The 17555-nt window shown below is 36.5% G+C and overlaps 1 protein-coding gene across 1 annotated transcript; it reads right to left on the bottom strand.

The window, feature by feature from the left end:
* Positions 1-240: 240 nt before the first annotated feature.
* Positions 241-1758, bottom strand: LOC143610368 (uncharacterized). The gene is made up of 2 exons (XM_077084890.1): positions 570-1758; positions 241-491 (listed from the first exon to the last, which is right to left on the bottom strand). The coding sequence occupies exons 1-2, from the start codon at positions 1756-1758 to the stop codon at positions 241-243; spliced, it is 1440 nt and encodes a 479-aa protein (XP_076941005.1).
* Between the last annotated feature and the right edge of the window lie 15797 nt (positions 1759-17555).

Here is a 17555-nt window from a genome sequence, read left to right as displayed (position 1 = left end):
TTCGAAAACTTCTTGTGGTGAAGCCGTTTCTTGGTCCTCCAGTTGTATGACTGCTTCGACGATGTGATCCTCTCGAATGGGTTCAGAGATAGGTTTTTCGAGAATTTGTGTATCAAGAGCATTCGAGATGGCAGAATCCCTTACATGGCAACTCACAACAGAATCAATAACATCGATGCAATAAAGTGAATCATCATGGTGTTGTGGGTGCTGCATGGATCTACCTATATCGAATGTGACCTACTCATCATTTACTCTAAGAATTAGTTTGCCCATGAAAACATCAATAAGTGCTCTAGCCGTGGCTAGAAAGGGTCTCCCTAATATGAGGGGTACATTCTTGTCCTCATCCATGTCGAGGATCACAAAATCTACTGGGAACACGAACTTGTCAATTTTGACTTCCATGTTCTCAACAATGACCTGAGGGTATTTTATGGAATGACAGTCTAACTGGATGCTCATGCGGGTGGGTTTTGGTTCACCTATCCCTAATTTTGCAAAAACCGCATAAGGCATCAAATTGATACTAGCTCCTAGATCGGTCAGGGCATTGCTAATAGACAAACTTCCTATTAGGCAAGGAATAGTAAAACTCCCTGGGTCAGTCATTTTCTCTGGAAGCTTGTTTTGCATAATGGCTGAACATTCTTCGTTCAATGTGACATGGGATAGCTCCTCCGACTTCCTTTTTTTGGTGAGAACATCTTTCAAAAATTTGGCATATTTTGGCATTTGTGAAAGTGCTTCAACGAATGGAATGTTGATGTGGAGTTGCTTGAAAAGCTCTAGGAACTTTCCGTATTGAGCCTCCAGCCTTTCTTTTTTCAAATGTGCTGGATAAGGAATTGGAGGAATATAGGTTCTGACTGGTTCCTTTGGTCGTGCGGTACTTTCTGGGTCTAGCCTCTCTTGCACCTTTTTAGGAATCTCAATCTCCTTTTCCGTGGCCACCGGTTTTGAGGTTGGTTCGGTAACCATAGTGGTTCTGCCACTCCTCAAGGTGACTGCATTTACAGCTGCGTGCGGGTTGTTTACTGTGTTGCTTGGAAGGCCACCTGGTTGTCTCTCATATAGTTGTCGAGAAATCTGCCCCAACTGGTTTTCAAGCGTTTGTAGAGATGCTTTCTGACTTTTGATATTAGCATCATGCTTTATTAGAACTTCGTTGACCTCAAGTGACCTCAAATCGGCATGCTTTTGTGCTTCGGCATTACCGGCGATGATTTGTGCAAGCATGCTCTCAATCTTGGAGTCGTTTCCTTGAAGCAGGTTACTGCTAGAACTCTGACCTTGAAATTGAGTTTTTGGTTGATAGGGTTGATTTATGGGTCTTTTCTCAAATCCTGGTGGAGCTTGATTGTTGTTTCCATCCTGCCAACTGAAGTTTGGATGATTTCTCCAGCCAAGGTTGTATGTATTCCTGTAGGTATTGTTTTGTCGGCTTATGAAATCGACTTCTTCGACCATCATGCTCTGCTGGCAATATTTGGTTTTGTGCTCTCCCCCACAAGTGTCACACTTGGTCTTGGGTTTCACCAACTCTGTTTGTAGTTGCTCAAATTTCTTTGAGAGTGCTTCGAGTTGTGCTGTGACAAGAGTGTTGGAGTCAACTTGGTGCATACCCTTGTGTGATGGGGTGGATCTTGGTGGGTTGTAAGCGAAGCTTTTCTTGGCAGCTTTCTCCAGAATTTCGAATGCTTCGTTTGGAGATTTGGTTCCAAGATCCCCACCAGCAATTCGGTCGATTGCCTGCATGTTTTGTCTTGATTTGGCGTCAAAGAATGTCTGGACTTGGAGCTATTTGTTCAGCCCATGGTGTGGACATCTTCTTAGCAAGCTCTTGTACCTCTCCCAGGATGCGTGTAGCGACTCGTCTTCATCGGTCTGAATCCGGTGATGCTGGCTCGGTACTTTGTGATTTTGACTAGTGGAAAGTACTTCAAGAGGAACTGCTCTACCATCTGGTCCCAATTGGTAATTGTGCCAGATGGCAATGACTCTAGGCAATCTAAGGCATGGTTTCTAAGGGAGAAAGGAAAAAGCTTGAGCTTAATTTGGTTCTCAGAGCAGTTTTGGATTTTGAAAGTACCGCAGATACGTAAGAATCGAGAGATATGTGATAATGGATCTTTATCGAGAATCTCATGGAATTGAACAGAATTTTCCACCATATGAATGGTGGTGGATTTGATTTCGAAGTGTTCAGTGATTTCTGGTGGTGCCACGCCACTTCCATAACCTTCAAGGTTCGGCTTGCCGTATTGGTTCATGTTAGGTTAGTTTTCTGGCCCATTTTGTTCCGCCATGTTTTGTACCGTTATGGTTTCTTCGGTTGTCACGTTCGCAAACTCCTTGTTTTTTATTGTCTCAGCTACTACACGTGAACGGTTGCGTAACCTTTGGTGAAGGCGACATTCGGGCTCCAAAAGTGGTGAAACAAGCTCAGGTGCGAGTGTGGTGGACATTCATTACTTAAGAAAATATATAAAGAAACTAAATAAGTAAAAGTGAACTAAAATTAAAGAGGAAATAAGTAAACCCTTTTTTTAAGTAAAGTAAGATTTGTTTTTAACAATTATAAACAACGGTTAAAATAAAAACTTAGATTAGTATGAAAATTTTACTGTTTCCCCGGCAACGGCGCCAAAAACTTGATTGTGTGATATATATATATATATATTTATTAAATATTTTTCACATTTTCTCGGGTTTTAAAAAATGGGTTTTCACTTAAACTTAATAAAACACACACAAATGGCATGTGTACCAATCGTGTAAGTAATATAGTCGCGGTAAGAACCGAGTATCAATCCGTGGACACGTAAATTTCAGTATTAAATCTTTGCATTTTAAAATAACCGTAAGAAATATCTTAAAAGTTTTAGTTTTTAGAAGTAATTTTTAAAGTAACTTAAAACAATAATACAAAGCAAGCAAAAAGATGATAATGGAAATATCCAAGATTTAAAAGCTATCACATTAACTTTATAATCCACTTGACTTCTTATGATGGTAAATTCAAATATATGATAAATTCACACTTTTAATGTATTTATGGAAAAGAGTAGTCACTAGTTATAGATAACTATTCCTTTGATTTTTTGGAAAACTAGTATGAGTTATACAAACTAATCACCTCAAATCATAATTGCAAGTGAACCTTTATGTTGAAATTTAAGGATATAGATTATCATTCAATTACGAAGCTCAAATCTAACAACCGTTTGGAAAGATTACATGAAAAACACCTAATCCACCTAGGGTTGATTAATTTAGACAAAGTTCAAGTATTCCTTTAATTTATGAGTTTTCAACCCAAGTGTAATATCAAATAGTTGTGTTAACAAAATATTTATAATATTACTTAACAAGAATATCAATTCATAACAAATGTTCAATCTTTTCAAATCTAAACATGAGGATATGTGTTTAACCAATTTTCAAGTTAATATTCAAGAATTATTTTAACTATTTCTAGATTAAAAATTATAAAGTTGCAAGAACAACATTTATAAATAAATGATAAAATCAAGAGTCTTTCAACATAACAAGATATACCATTTATAATTCTTATATATTAATTTCAATTGTTTAAACACAATATTTCATCAAAGGATAACCAAGAATTAGTCATTATTTCAACATAAAATTACCATATATTATTTCAAACCTTCAAAAGTTATCAAATTTCATCATAAGTTAAGGTGATATGAAGAGTTTAGCAAAGGATAATAATGAAATATACATCAAAATAAAAGAACATAGCATTTATAATTAACTTTAAGATAATCTAACCCAAGAACCAAGATAGATGATTATGTGAATGCTTAGAACTCCTTCGTGATGTTGTATGGATCTTCAAGAGCTTCTTCTTGCCTTCAATCTTCTGGAATTATGGTGATAAGAGAGTGTTTTTGTGTATGTAATTTGGTGTGTTTTGAAGAGACCACAAAAGGCCAATTAATAGGCAAACTGCTGCAGGAGGCACAGGGTATGCCAATTTCGGCACAAGCCATGCAGGTCCCCAAATATCTGACAGAATATCTTTGTAGTTGAAGCATGTGCACACATTTGACCATCGGGGTGTGCCAATTTAAGCATGGGCTGTGTGAACCTTTGTTGGCCGACAACAGTCCTTTTTGCTTACATCATGTTAGGCATTGGGCTCTGCCAAAGTGGGCACATGGCTGTGTTTGACCTTGCTAGATGACAAATTGTACTTTTCTATTTGTTCTGGTAGACATCAGGTTGTGCCTGAATGAGCGCATGGTTGTGCCTGACTATGCATAGGGCTGTGTCTTCCTGGGCATGGGGCATGCTTAGCGCTGGAAGTGCATTTCATCGCCATTTCTTATTGAAAATTGCTCATTTCTCTTTTATTAGCTCGTTTATCCCTGGAAATTCAAATTAAACAAGTTAAGTGTCATTTCTTAACCAAAATTCCCAATAAATACCATAGATTGGAGCGTATTTGATGTGTAAAAGATGTATAATTTTGTATACATCAAACATCCCCACACTTGAACCTTGCTTGTCCTCAAGCAAGCTAAACATGAAAATTCTCCAAATGGCAAAGGATAACGAGACCGTAGCAATAACATCCCCAAAAAGTTAAGGTGGCCCCGAAGAAAGATACTCGAACAACCCAACCAACGGAGATCTTATGAATATATGTAGTGACATAGGAAAACATGGTTTGTATTTATGAGTTTCTTTTTATGCAAAATTACACTTTCTCACAATGTTCACTCACACTTGGTTTTATATCTGATCATACATGTAATGTTGTATGTATATGAACACTCTTGTCAAAATGCAACTTGTGAAAAATAAGCTTGTTGAGGGATCCATTCTCCACCCACTTTTTGAAATGTTTGCATAAACAGGGAGGTAATATATGTGGGTGTTTGGTTTGGATAAAGTGTGGAAGGTTTGTTGGTTTAAGGCTCATGGGTTTAAAATAAAAGTACTTATAAACAAATGTAGTTTGATCGAGAGCTATGATAAATCTTCCATGCTTTTTGAGTTCACAAAATTTTGCTCCTTTCATCCCCTTTTGTGTATGGTGATCTTCTTTTGATTTTTTTTTGGTATGACTATATACAAAAAGTGACCAACAATTGAAACATATTTCTTGACTTCCTTTGGTCTTCTTGAAACTTGATCTTGAAATAAAAATGGTGTAAAATTGTTTGAAATTGAAGAGGTTGATGTGGTTAGATGATTTTTTTTTGGGTAAAAGGAAACGTTTCTTTGGAGTAGGGTTAATGTGGTTTGTGATAGTGTTTGAGGAAATGTTTGGGTAGGTCATAGATTACCTCCATCTTTATACAAACGTTTCGTTCGGATCTCGAAAGGTATGCCCAAACAAGTTCTAATTCACACGAAACAAATGACTCCTACAATCCGTCAAAACGTAACCGATGATATATTGTAATAAGGCTTGAAGCTTTGCTCACGGGAATGGAGGGATTGCGTTTAAACGCCACATTTTGCATAAAGTTTTTCTCAAGAAATACAAACCATATTTTCGGTGTTCATATTAAATTAAAGTTGATTCGGTGGTTGGTTTGTACGAGCACTTTTCGAAAAACAACCTTAACCCTTGGTTTTGTCAAAAGTTTATTAAAGGCTTAACGGTCTTTTATTTATTATTATTATTCTTTTTTTTTTAATTTTTGACACAAAAATTAAAATTTGGAGAGATTTTTCGAAAATATTTTATTGGATAAAACAAAGTTCAAGTAAACCCCTCCCCACACTTGAATCTCACATTGCCCTCAATGTGAAAAGAAATATAAAAGTGCAATACAAAATATAGGGAAATAATGAAAAGAGACTCCCCTATATGTTGGCGACGTAGAGCTGCATCCGAAATCCACACTTGTTTTCGAGGTAGATGTTTTAACGAAAGAGGCAACAACCATCCAAACAAACATAAAAAATTAAAAGTTATAAAAATAATATAACGTCTAGACTGGGCACGGAACAACTAGTACCCCAAACATGCTGAAAATTGTCTAGACATTTCCCGAAAAAGATTTTTATTTTATTTTTTTAGCAAAAAACCTATGTACATGTGCCACGTTTATGGTTAAGGGTCCTAGCTAGACCCGAGACTTTCTTTCAAGGTTTCTTCGAATGGAGGAGCATCAACTCCGAGATGGTTCCGATTTGACCTTCGATGTAGGGCTTTAAAAGATGACCATTGACTTTAAATGACTGACCCACTCCATTTTCGATTTCTACGGTCCCATAATCGAAAATTCTCTTTACCAAGTATGGGCCTGACCAACGAGATTTTAGCTTTCATATTTCATTTAATTACATATGTAGCCCTTTATCTTTTTTATAAAAAACATAAACAAACTTATTAGAATTCAAAGTTTAAGGAATACTCACAACTTTGATCACTTATTATTATCTAAATATTAATCAACTTTTATTTTTATTTTATTTTATATGTTTTATTAAAATATGATTAAAAGAACTTAAATTATATAAGGGGAAAGTGAATACGGTGTTGTTATGCACCTAAGGTTACACGCAAAACCATCAAAACGACGCAGTTTTGAATAAATATAACAAAGAAATAAATTCAATCTTGCAAGTTACAACTTTGTCTCCACTATCCCTGATTAAATCCCTACGATTGATCATGTATACACTTTCTTCTTAAATCATTCATCATAATCGATTAACCATATAGAGATGAAAAAGTTCTTTTATTGAAATTCATAAGTGTTATTCGTTTATCAGAAATCAAATTTGTGGATAATTTCTCCGATATTTAACATCTGCTTCTTAATTTTCGAAATCAAAACACAGAAACAAATGAAAATTCCCCAAATTAATATAATAAAAAAAATAATGCAGGTCACACATATTCGATATTCAATTATTTGATAATTAAAGTTTTAATTTTTTCAATTGAAATATTACTTCCACGGAAACTGATTGTTTGGTGTTGGCACATTATGTTACGAATGCTATGGATCTAAATAGGTTAAACGGGTAATAAAACATAATCATAGTTAATTAAATTAATACTTGTTTTTATTCAAAACTACGTCGTTTTGATGGTTCTGTGTGTAAGCTTAGGTGCATAACAACACCGTATTCACTTTCCCCGTAATATAAATATCAAAATATTCAAGACGGATTTGAGGTTGAGCTCGGATTGAAGTTTGAGTCTAGCTCGAGCTAGGCTTGGATTGCTAACAACCTTTACGTATTGTTTTCCGCTGCATCACGCGGACACCTGACTAGTTGTACAAATGGATAATACTTTTCTTGACCTAATACAAGTTTTGACTTCAAATCAATTCTTACGTTGACAACCATTAATTTACATTAAATCTTATATTTTAAACACCTAAAAATAAGGCATAACATGATTTTAATATAATTGTCAAACAAATAGTGGTTGCTAAAAATAAAACACGTTTTCTCCTTAAATTATACAATTTTCTCCGTAAAATAATCATTAGTGAACATGGAATGTTTTCTTAGTTTATTCATATTATTCCCATAATGAATTTTTTTTTTTAATTATTTCTATGTTTAAGTTTGAACAAAATTAAATTTCTATTTTCATCACCACCAAATTAGCATGTACGAAATATGGTGAAAAGTTTAATCTCCTGAGTAGATGCAATTTGTCTAAATGGGTAAAAAAATACAGCTACAAAGAAAACGGGTTAAATGGATACAGATAGAAAAAAGCATAAAAGCTAAAGAGCACAATCTATTAAAACAATATTAGATTATTATTATTATTATATGTATTCAATAATTATTTAACATAATTTATCCACGAATGAGTTATAGAAAATGGATGAGAAAGCTTTGCATAACTTCTTAAATGATATATGTTAGGAATAAACTATATGTCAACTATACTTGAATGGAAATTAATATGTTATTGAATATTGATTAAGACTTTATTTTGAAGATCAATTAATTATAGTATTATGAAAGGCTAAATTTAGGTTTTAGATTTTCATAACAGTTTGTTTTGTAACATAATTTTAAAATATACTTATAAAAAAATGTCTTAGATATTGTTCATCATTTAACATTGATGTGCAACAAATAATTTAAATTGATGTGTAAATAAACATGGATATTATCTTAGAGTAATAAACATTACGGTTATTAATGTGTAATAAATGTCTTAAATAAAGTTCATCTTTTGAATCAATATTGAGATAGAAGTTTTGTTGAATCAAAATTGTAAAATTGTTTTGTTGATTTGGTGTAACATCTCGAAAAATACCATATTTAATTTTGGGTTAAAATGTCAACTTTGAATATAGAAGGACCCAAAAATAATTTAATAAAAGTATGGTAAAGAAATAATATATGGATTAAAATAAGTTAGAAGAATTTATGTTAAAGAAATGGAGGAAAGAATTTCATCCCAAATGGAAAGAGGGAAGAAAATGGAATTCCTTTCCATGGGTATAAATAAGGAAAATAAATTCCATCCCACATGGAAAATGAGATAAAATTGTAAACAGTTTATAAGAGATGGTGTTTCTATAGTAATATTCTTTTATGCTTAGCATGCATCAAGTGGTCCTAGCAGAGAGTGCAGACGACGCGCACGGGCGAGGATGAGGACGATGGCGAAGGCGAAAACGAAGGGCGTTGGGCGAAATGTGGCGCTTTGATGGCGTACTTTGCACTTCGCATGCTTACATCGCCGCGAGCCACTTGAGAGCCGCCTTATTGTTTTTGGAAAGTGGAAGAAAGACTAGGAAATGACAAGATATGAAAGTACAAGGACTAAAGGTGAAAATTCTTATTTCAAGACCCATCGCGATATGCGATGGATCAGAAGAGTAACCCATCGCGATACGCTATGGGTATATCACAGTGCCCCAGGATGGGCGGTGCCGCGATACGCGATCACCCAACCTAATGGGTCATCGCAATACGCGATGTCCAGGAGAAGCAATCGTGACACGTGTCCAGCCACATGTCCACACGTGGCAGGTCTGCTAGGTCACCAATCAAGCCTAGTGGGTGGTGTCGCGATACGCGATGACCGAACCTAAAGTTCCATCGCGATACGCGATGGATCCCTTTTTCGACCCATCGCGTATCGCGATGGGTCACAATCTCATCCCTATAAATAGGGGTGTCGAGCTCTGCTTTTTGCATCCCAAAGTCACAATCTCATTCCCTCGATACCGACGAAAAGTAGGAGTGCTGCTCACGTCAAGCTTAGGCATTTCTAGAAATACAAGCCATACAAGGTAGGGTTTCCGCTCGATTATTTTATTGTATATGGCTTAAACCCTAGTCGAGGGTATAATCTATACCTTGATATTATAAAAAGTAAAATATAGTTTTCATAAGACGAGGGTATAGATTATATATTATTTCTTTATAATTATAAAGATTTTATAATGTTTCTTAAGAAATAAGAAACTTGGTATATATGTTTCTTCATGAAGAAGAAACTTAGTGTTTAAAACGATGAAATCTCTTGGACTAAAGGTCCAAGTATTTTATAAAAGTGAAATGATTATCAGGGTAATGATTATGCAAATAGACTAAAGGTCTAAAGCTAGATCACTAATATGGTATTTATTAAAGGTTATTCTTGTACTATAGGTCCGAGAAAACAAGAAGATTACATCAGTGGGTTAAACTGATTATAACAAAGGTGAATATGTCCAACTCCTTACAACTTTATTAATCGAGTCTTATAAATGATTACATGGGATTGCGTATCCCTAAAACATTATAAACAAAGGTAATCAATGGCCCTCTGGCTAACGTATACATTTGTCTGGATCCTTTCATATGTGGTTAGACGGTGGGCACACCGCACCACGCTTGATTATGCCTCCGCCACGTTGGGCCGGACCTACGATATTCGTATGGGGATAATTTTGTGTATATAGGTAGTAGCTACGATCACGAACGTTGTGGTGTTCGCTGAGCAGTTTTGATTTGAGCTGGAGTTTTGTAATAGTTATTCATACTTTCAGAACTTGATTGTTTTCTAAGCCACATTGGGCCGAGGCCTACGATGTCTCGAGGGAGTATTTAAATATCAAAAATATTTTGTGCAACATATTCACCAGCATGCGTTGCTGACGTATTTTAACTATTTTTCAGGTAATCGAGATTAGGTGTTTGGAGATCAAGAATAGTCATTAGACAATCTGATGTCTCAGATGGAGTTTTTATTATTAAATAATGTAAATTATGGTTTTTTTGTTTCAAACACTTTTGTACCAACCATCGGGTCTTTAATTCCCGACCTTTGAAATATATTAATATTTTAATTAAAACTTCCGCTTTACAACCTTAAACTCTGATATATTTACAAAACAGGTACCAACTATTGGCCACACACCTAGGCCCTAAGTTGGGGTGTGACAGGTTGGTATCAGAGCCATCAATCTTAACGAATTAGGTATTTAATCATACCTAAGCTTTGATCAAGGATAAGTTTCAATATTTTTTTATATTATATATAGGGATAAGAGGTTGCTATTCTCTCCTATCCCTCATCATTCAAAAATTTCTAAATATAAATGTCATTCAAGAACGTGATGGACGGATTTATGCGCGATGCAAGAAGAGCCGGCATCCCCGAGCCAATACTTCCGGAGGACAACAAGAATGAAGATTTCTTTATTCAAGACCATCGAATCATAAATGTAGTTCCATACGAAAGTCAACCCATCCATTTTCCTGGCACGGAGCAAATGCCAATTCATATACCAAGTGATCCACCAACTCCCGAATATCATCCTTTTGGTATTCCGGACTACCACCCCTCCAATGAAATGCAAGTTGATAAGCCTATCAAATCAGAGTCTGAGCAAGACACATCCAATTGGATGCAGTGTCATTCCGATCAACGAAGATGGTGTTTTGGAACTCCAACTTATAACCCACTAGATCCTAACAATGATACTTTAGCAGGTCCATAAAGGAGACCTAAGATGAGGGTGATGCAACCTCAAGAAAAGATAAAAATACAAGTGGATTTGAACAAAGATGATGAAGAGATGTGGACTGAGGAAGAAACAGAAGAGGATCCCGAGGAAAAGGAAGAGGAAGAGGAAGATTCCGAAGAAGAAATAAGTACTGAGAAAGAAAACCCTGGTGTGCAAGATACTCCAGAGTGTGATTGTCCACCAAATATTGGTTGCCAACAACCCATGCTTCCTGTGACCTATTACTATACAAATCCAGAATCACCCATTCAGATGCCTTATGGGTATATTCCTCAAGACCCTTATGTTCAAATGTTCCCTCCAAGTTTCCCACCATACCCTGGAATTGTTCCTACTATCTCGGAGTAAGCCAACGAAATAAAGGAAAAAGAAGCAGCCGCGGAAGCTTTTTAAAACTTACCATTTGAAGCAAGTCCCCCATCACCATACCCGAAGAATCACTATGATATTGTTATGATGGGATACCATGATCGACCACCACAATATGGATACCCAAATGTTATACCCCACTCACAAGAGGAGCATCTTGATAGAGCCCTGCATGAAACCGATGACTAGAGGAAGAAGATTGCTACTAGTGGAGGCAAAAAGAAGAAGGTTGGAAATAAATTATTATGAAAATGTAGTAAGATGAAGAAGATAATCAGGGATTACATGAAGGATTAGAAATTTCACTTGTTGGTGTTTGTATCGTTTATTTCGGTTGTAACATCCCGTTTTTCGGGTTTCGGTTAATAAATTAAAATACAAGTTATTATGAGTCGGGCTAGTGTTGGGTTAAATGGATATGGGTTATGGACTTGGGCTATGAAAGAAAGAGGAAAGGACCATGGGCTTAAGCCCATGATCCATAATTATATAAGTCATTAAATGGCCTTTAATCATTCGTTTCACACATTCCATACACCTTCCAAAACAAACACTTAAGCTCTCTCTCTCTCTCTAGACCGAAACCAAGAAGGAAACCAATCCCGACCCAAGGTATGATAGTATTTTATTGTTTGAGCTTAAACCCGTTAGATATAAACACGAAACGACGAGCCGACACCGTTAAACCGTTTAAGTCACTAGATCCGGGTGGAATCGGGTATAAACCGAACCTATGATGAGCTCAGGGGTCACCCTAGGTCCGATCTGGATCGAACGGGACGAAAAACGATGAAAAACGAGTTAAAACTCTTTTTTCCGACGTGTTCGCGGTTTTCCGGCGGCCTTCCGGCAAAGGCGCCGCCGGAAAAGTATGTACGAGGTTAAGGGTTGTCAGGGAATGTTATAACATTCCCTGACCTAACCCTAGTTCTCTAAGGAATAACTAACGAATTAAAGTGATTCGCTAGCTGATTCGCCTAAGTAAACATAACGAACTAACTTCAGTTCGTTAAGGGAAAAGGATAGCGAATTACCCTTAATTCGCTATAGTTAAAAGATAATGAATTGAAAGGTCCAATTCGTTACATAGACTGGTTCGCTATGGACTGATTCGTTAAGGGTCCAGTTCGTTAGAAGGGTTCAATTCGTTAAAATAACAAGTTCGTCATGACAAGTCAATTCGTTAAGGATAAGTAACGAACTAGGAGTTTGGCAGAATGACAAGAACAGTCCCTGGACTTAGAAAGAATGATTTAATTACAAAGAAGCCCTTGGATTTTAAGTAGCAAATTATTTAATGATTCAAAATCCTAATGGAAAATGTGTAAAAGACAGTTAATGAGAATAAAATTTTTTCAAGCTGACCTGGCAGCTTAACCCCAGCCAGGGGCTCTGCCCCTTGGACCCCGATAGAGGTTGCCGCCCCTAGAACCCCGTTGCCAGGGGCGCTGCCCCCGGACCCCCGTTCGTTAAAGGTAATGATTAAAATAGAAAGACGATATGTGTAGTGACAGTTTATTAATACGTATAATTATTATACAGTTAGTCGTGCACAGCTCAAGAAGGGAATAACCGTAAACGGTGAACGCAACCGCATTGAGGCGAGTTCCTAGCCCCACTTCCTTGTTATGTTTTCGGGGCTGTGTGCATACTCGATGTGATAGTTAATACACTTATCTTAAGTGGTAAGTGTATGCCTTGTATGATGTATGTATGATGATTGCTTGACGGTGCGTGAACGATCTTCGGATATCGCATGTACCGTAAGGTGGTAGCTAAAGATGCGATTGCTATGTATGATGTAAGATAAAATGCATGTATGAATATATATGATGTATGCATAATGTACGTATGATATGTTATTGGTACGTGAACGCTCTTCGGAGATTGCACGTATAGTCAGGAAAAGTATGTAAGAACAGGTATGGTATGAAGGATGAAGGGTGACCGGACCCTAATAATATCCGAGGATGAAGGGTGACCGGACCCTAATAATAATGTCCGAGGTATGTAGGTGAAACGCCCTTTATAATGTATGGTTAGATATGAATGTGTATGGACGAATAATGAACATGATATGTATGTAATGCGTACCTTTGGGCACGTATATGTGTACGAAAAGTAAGTTATGTGATTAAATAGAACTCACTTAGCATAGCTGACTTTTAGTATGCACGCAGGCAAATAGGTTGAGGCAGCTCGCGTGACTGAAGACACATGGCATGGAAATCGAAGATACTGGCATCTCGAAGAAATATTGTGATGTTTTAAAGACTATGTTTTGTTTTAATTGACTATGAATGTTTTATAAGACATGATTTGATGGTTATGTAAAATGTTATGGTTGAAGTTTTATTATTCCGCGAAAGTTTTTGTTAACTCTGATATTTAGAACTGCGTTTATGAGTAAATCCAACGTTAAAGTAGGGCTACCGGTAACGGGGCCTTACATCGGTGTCAGTCTTTGTAATATACTCTATCCTTAGGACTCGTAATCGTTGTATGATGCTTTAAGTTATGTTTGTAAGATATTCCACTCATCGATAGAAAAATAAAAATATTTGGTTCTAAATCTATTCCTTATAATTTCAGATGTCAAACCAAAATAATCCTTCACAAAACCAAGAAGCTTCTAACGCAAGAAACAATCGAGCTAGAACCGAACTTGCTCAAGAGATTCCCGAGAATGTAATGATAAGAATGCAAGAAATGATAACACAAGCTATGAATCTATTGATTCAAGATACGAAAGATGGTTCAGTTCATAAAAGTGAAACTCGACAATCCATTAAATCCAAGACATATCCTAACCCTACTCACCAAGCTGAAGGTAGTGACCATGGATCTAATGCTGGTGATAACTTTAACCGAAACTTTAAAAAGAAACTTATGATCGAAGGTTTTCTTTATAAAGATTTCAAGACTTATGGTCCGAAAGAGTTTTATGGCGCAAGGACGCCATTGCTGCTTTAATTTGGTTAGAAGAAATGGAATCAATTGTGATAATTAGCAAGTGTACTTAGAAGGAGAAGATTCAGTATACTTCTCAAATGTTTAAGGGTGAAGCGTTAGAGTGGTGGAACACCCTAATCATGTCTAAAGGAAGAAAACCCATGTACCAATTTACGTGGGAAGAGTTCAAGAAAGTGGTGCATCAGAAGTTTTGTCTGATGCATGAGACGGACATGATCCAAACCAAGTTCCTTAACCACAAGGTAGTTGGGACTAACTTGAAAGACTACAATACTAAGTTTCAAGAGCATTGTAGACTCGTACCTCAGTTGGTAACACCAGAATCGAACAAGGTAACCCGTTACATTTGGGGTTTGCCTAGGGAAATACGAGACATGGTGAGGTATTACTTACCACAAATTGCTGATTCTACCATTGAATTGGCAGGATATTTGATTAATGGTCCTATCCGAAACAAGGAAGAGGATAAGAAAGTTGACATAACAAGTGATAAGAGAGGAAAATGGAATACTTGTTTTAAGGGAAGGAGACTGATAAAAGAACAGGGGGCTTTAATTCTAATATCCCATTGTGCAATATATGTAAGAGGCATAATTTCGGTCGATGTAGGTTTGCAGCATCTACTTCTGCAGTTTGTGGTTCGTACAACAAACCTGGACATGTTGCAGCTGACTGCTGGAAGAAATCTATAACTTGCTTTCACTGCAAAGAAACTGGGCATCTCAGTTTTGAATGCCTCAAAAAGAAAAATGTTGTTGCTAGAGGAGGTGCCGGAGGAAGTGGCACCAAGAATGATGGGAAGGAAGGAAATGCTCTAGTCTTATTACTCAACACCAAGAAGGCTGCAGACATACGAGACACTATCACCGGTACGTTCTTAGTTAATAACGTTTATGCTAGAGTTTTATTTGATTTAGGTGCAAATCAAAGTTTTATAGATTATAACTTTTGTAGTCTATTAAACGAACCTTTAACAAATTAAATAAAACTTTAAAAACGTTGAGGCAGCCAATGGTGAGATAGTTAAGATTTCCGAAACCTTAGAGAATGGAAAGATCATGTTAGTCGGTTATGTCATACCCTTTCAATTATTACCCATGACATTAGCCGGATTTGATATAGTTCTAGGTATGGACTGGTTATATGATAACCATGCCCGTATTATCTGCAATAAGAAAACCATATAACTACAAGCTCCTGATAAACGGACAATACAAATTGCCGGTGACAAGGATGCTGGTCAAGTTAGCCTAATTTCCATGATTAAAGCTAACAAATGTCTAAACCAAGGTTGCTTAGCATTTATGGCATATGTTACCGAAGAACCGAAACCAAAAGAGATAAAAGATGTACCTATAGTTGCCGAATTTTCAGACGTCTTTTCCGATGAGTTACCAGGTATTCCACCTAATCGAGAAGTCGAATTTAGAATAGACTTGATGCCTGGAACTGCGCCAATAGCCAAAGCTTCATATCGCTTAGCTCCGACGGAAATGAAAGAGTTGAAGAAACAATTGGATGAGCTGCTGGAGAAAGGATTTATTCGTCCAAATTCATCGCCTTGGGGAGCTCTAATATTATTCGTCAAGAAGAAAGACGGATCCATGAGAATGTGTATCGATTATAGATCCTTGAACAAAGTAACTATTAAGAATCGATATCCTCTACCTAGAATTGACGACTAATTCGATCAATTGCAAGGAGCAAGTTACTTTTCCAAAATAGACTTACGTTCAGGGTATCATCAATTGAAGTTTCAAGAAGAAGACATTCCGAAGACAACATTTCGCACAAGGTATGGACATTTTGAGTTCACCGTAATGCCATTCGGACTCACTAATGCCCCAGCCGATTTCATGGACATGATGAATAGAATTTGCAAACCCTATTTAGATAAATTTGTAATCATATTCATTGACGATATACTCATTTATTCTAAATCGGAAGAATATCACAAAGTGCACCTTTGGATCTTACTTGAAATACTTAGGAACGAGAAATTATACGCTAAGTTTTCAAAGTGTGAATTCTGGCTTCATGAGGTATAATTTCTTGGTCATGTGGTTAATGTTGAAGGAATTCAAGTCGTCCCTTCCAAAATTGAAGCAATAGCTAAGTGGGAAATTCCAAAATCGCCAACCGATATCCGAAGTTTCTTAGGTTTGGCGGGATACTATCGAAGATTTATTGAAAAATTCTCATGAATAGCCGTTCCTTTAACTTCATTAAATCGAAAGAATGTCAAGTATGAACGGGGAACCAAACAATAAGAAGAATTCGATTTACTTAAACAAAAGCTAACCAACGACCTATACTGGCTTTTCCAGAAGGTACGGAAGATTTCGTTGTGTTTAGTGACGCATCCCATTCGGGTTTGGGTTGTGCATTGATGCAAAGAAATAAAGTTATAGCTTGTGCTTCTCATCAATTAAAAGTACATGAAAAGAATTATACAACTCACGATCTAGAGTTAGGTGCCATAATTTTCTCCTTAAAACTATGGAGGCACTATCTCTATGGAGTTAGATTTATCGTGTACACTGATCATAAAAATTTAAAGTATATCTCTGATCAGAAAAAGCTTAACATGCGTCAAAGAAGATGGATGAAAACCCTAAATGATTATGATTGCGAAATCATCTATCATGAAGGTACAGCCAAAGTAGTGGCTGATGCATTAAGCTGAAAAGAACATGAGAAACCCAAAAGGGTCCGAGCTTTAAGATTAGAACTACAAATAGATCTAATCGAGCAAATTAAGAAATCTCAAGAACAAGCTATAAAAGAAAACAACATCTCTGAAGAAAAACGTAATAGCACAATTGACTCGTTAGTCAAAGGAGAGGATGGAATACTCAGACTTGGAAATAGAATATGGGTACCAATAATCGGAGAACTACGTGAAAAGATAATGAGTGAAGCCCATAAATCAAAATACATGATGCCCCCCGGTAGTGATAAGATGTACCAGAATCTCAAGCCTAACTACTGGTGGAACGGAATGAAGAAAGACATTGCTCTGCATGTACCTAAGTGTCTAACATGTTTACAAGTAAAAGCCGAGCATCAAAAGCCTTCGGGTTTGCTTCAGCAACCCGAACTTCCCGTTTGAAAATGGAGATGATAACCATGGATTTTATAACAAAACTTCCAAAGACTACTCGTCAACATAATGCAATCTGGGTTATCATCGATAGGTTAACCAAATCCACTCATTTCTTACCT

The sequence above is a fragment of the Bidens hawaiensis genome, unplaced genomic scaffold, assembly GCF_021521415.1.
Source record: "Bidens hawaiensis isolate Kalapana, Puna unplaced genomic scaffold, B.hawaiensis_p1.1 tig00000237_1, whole genome shotgun sequence".
Taxonomy (NCBI): Eukaryota; Viridiplantae; Streptophyta; class Magnoliopsida; order Asterales; family Asteraceae; genus Bidens; species Bidens hawaiensis.
This window is presented reverse-complemented; position numbering and strand designations above follow the sequence as displayed.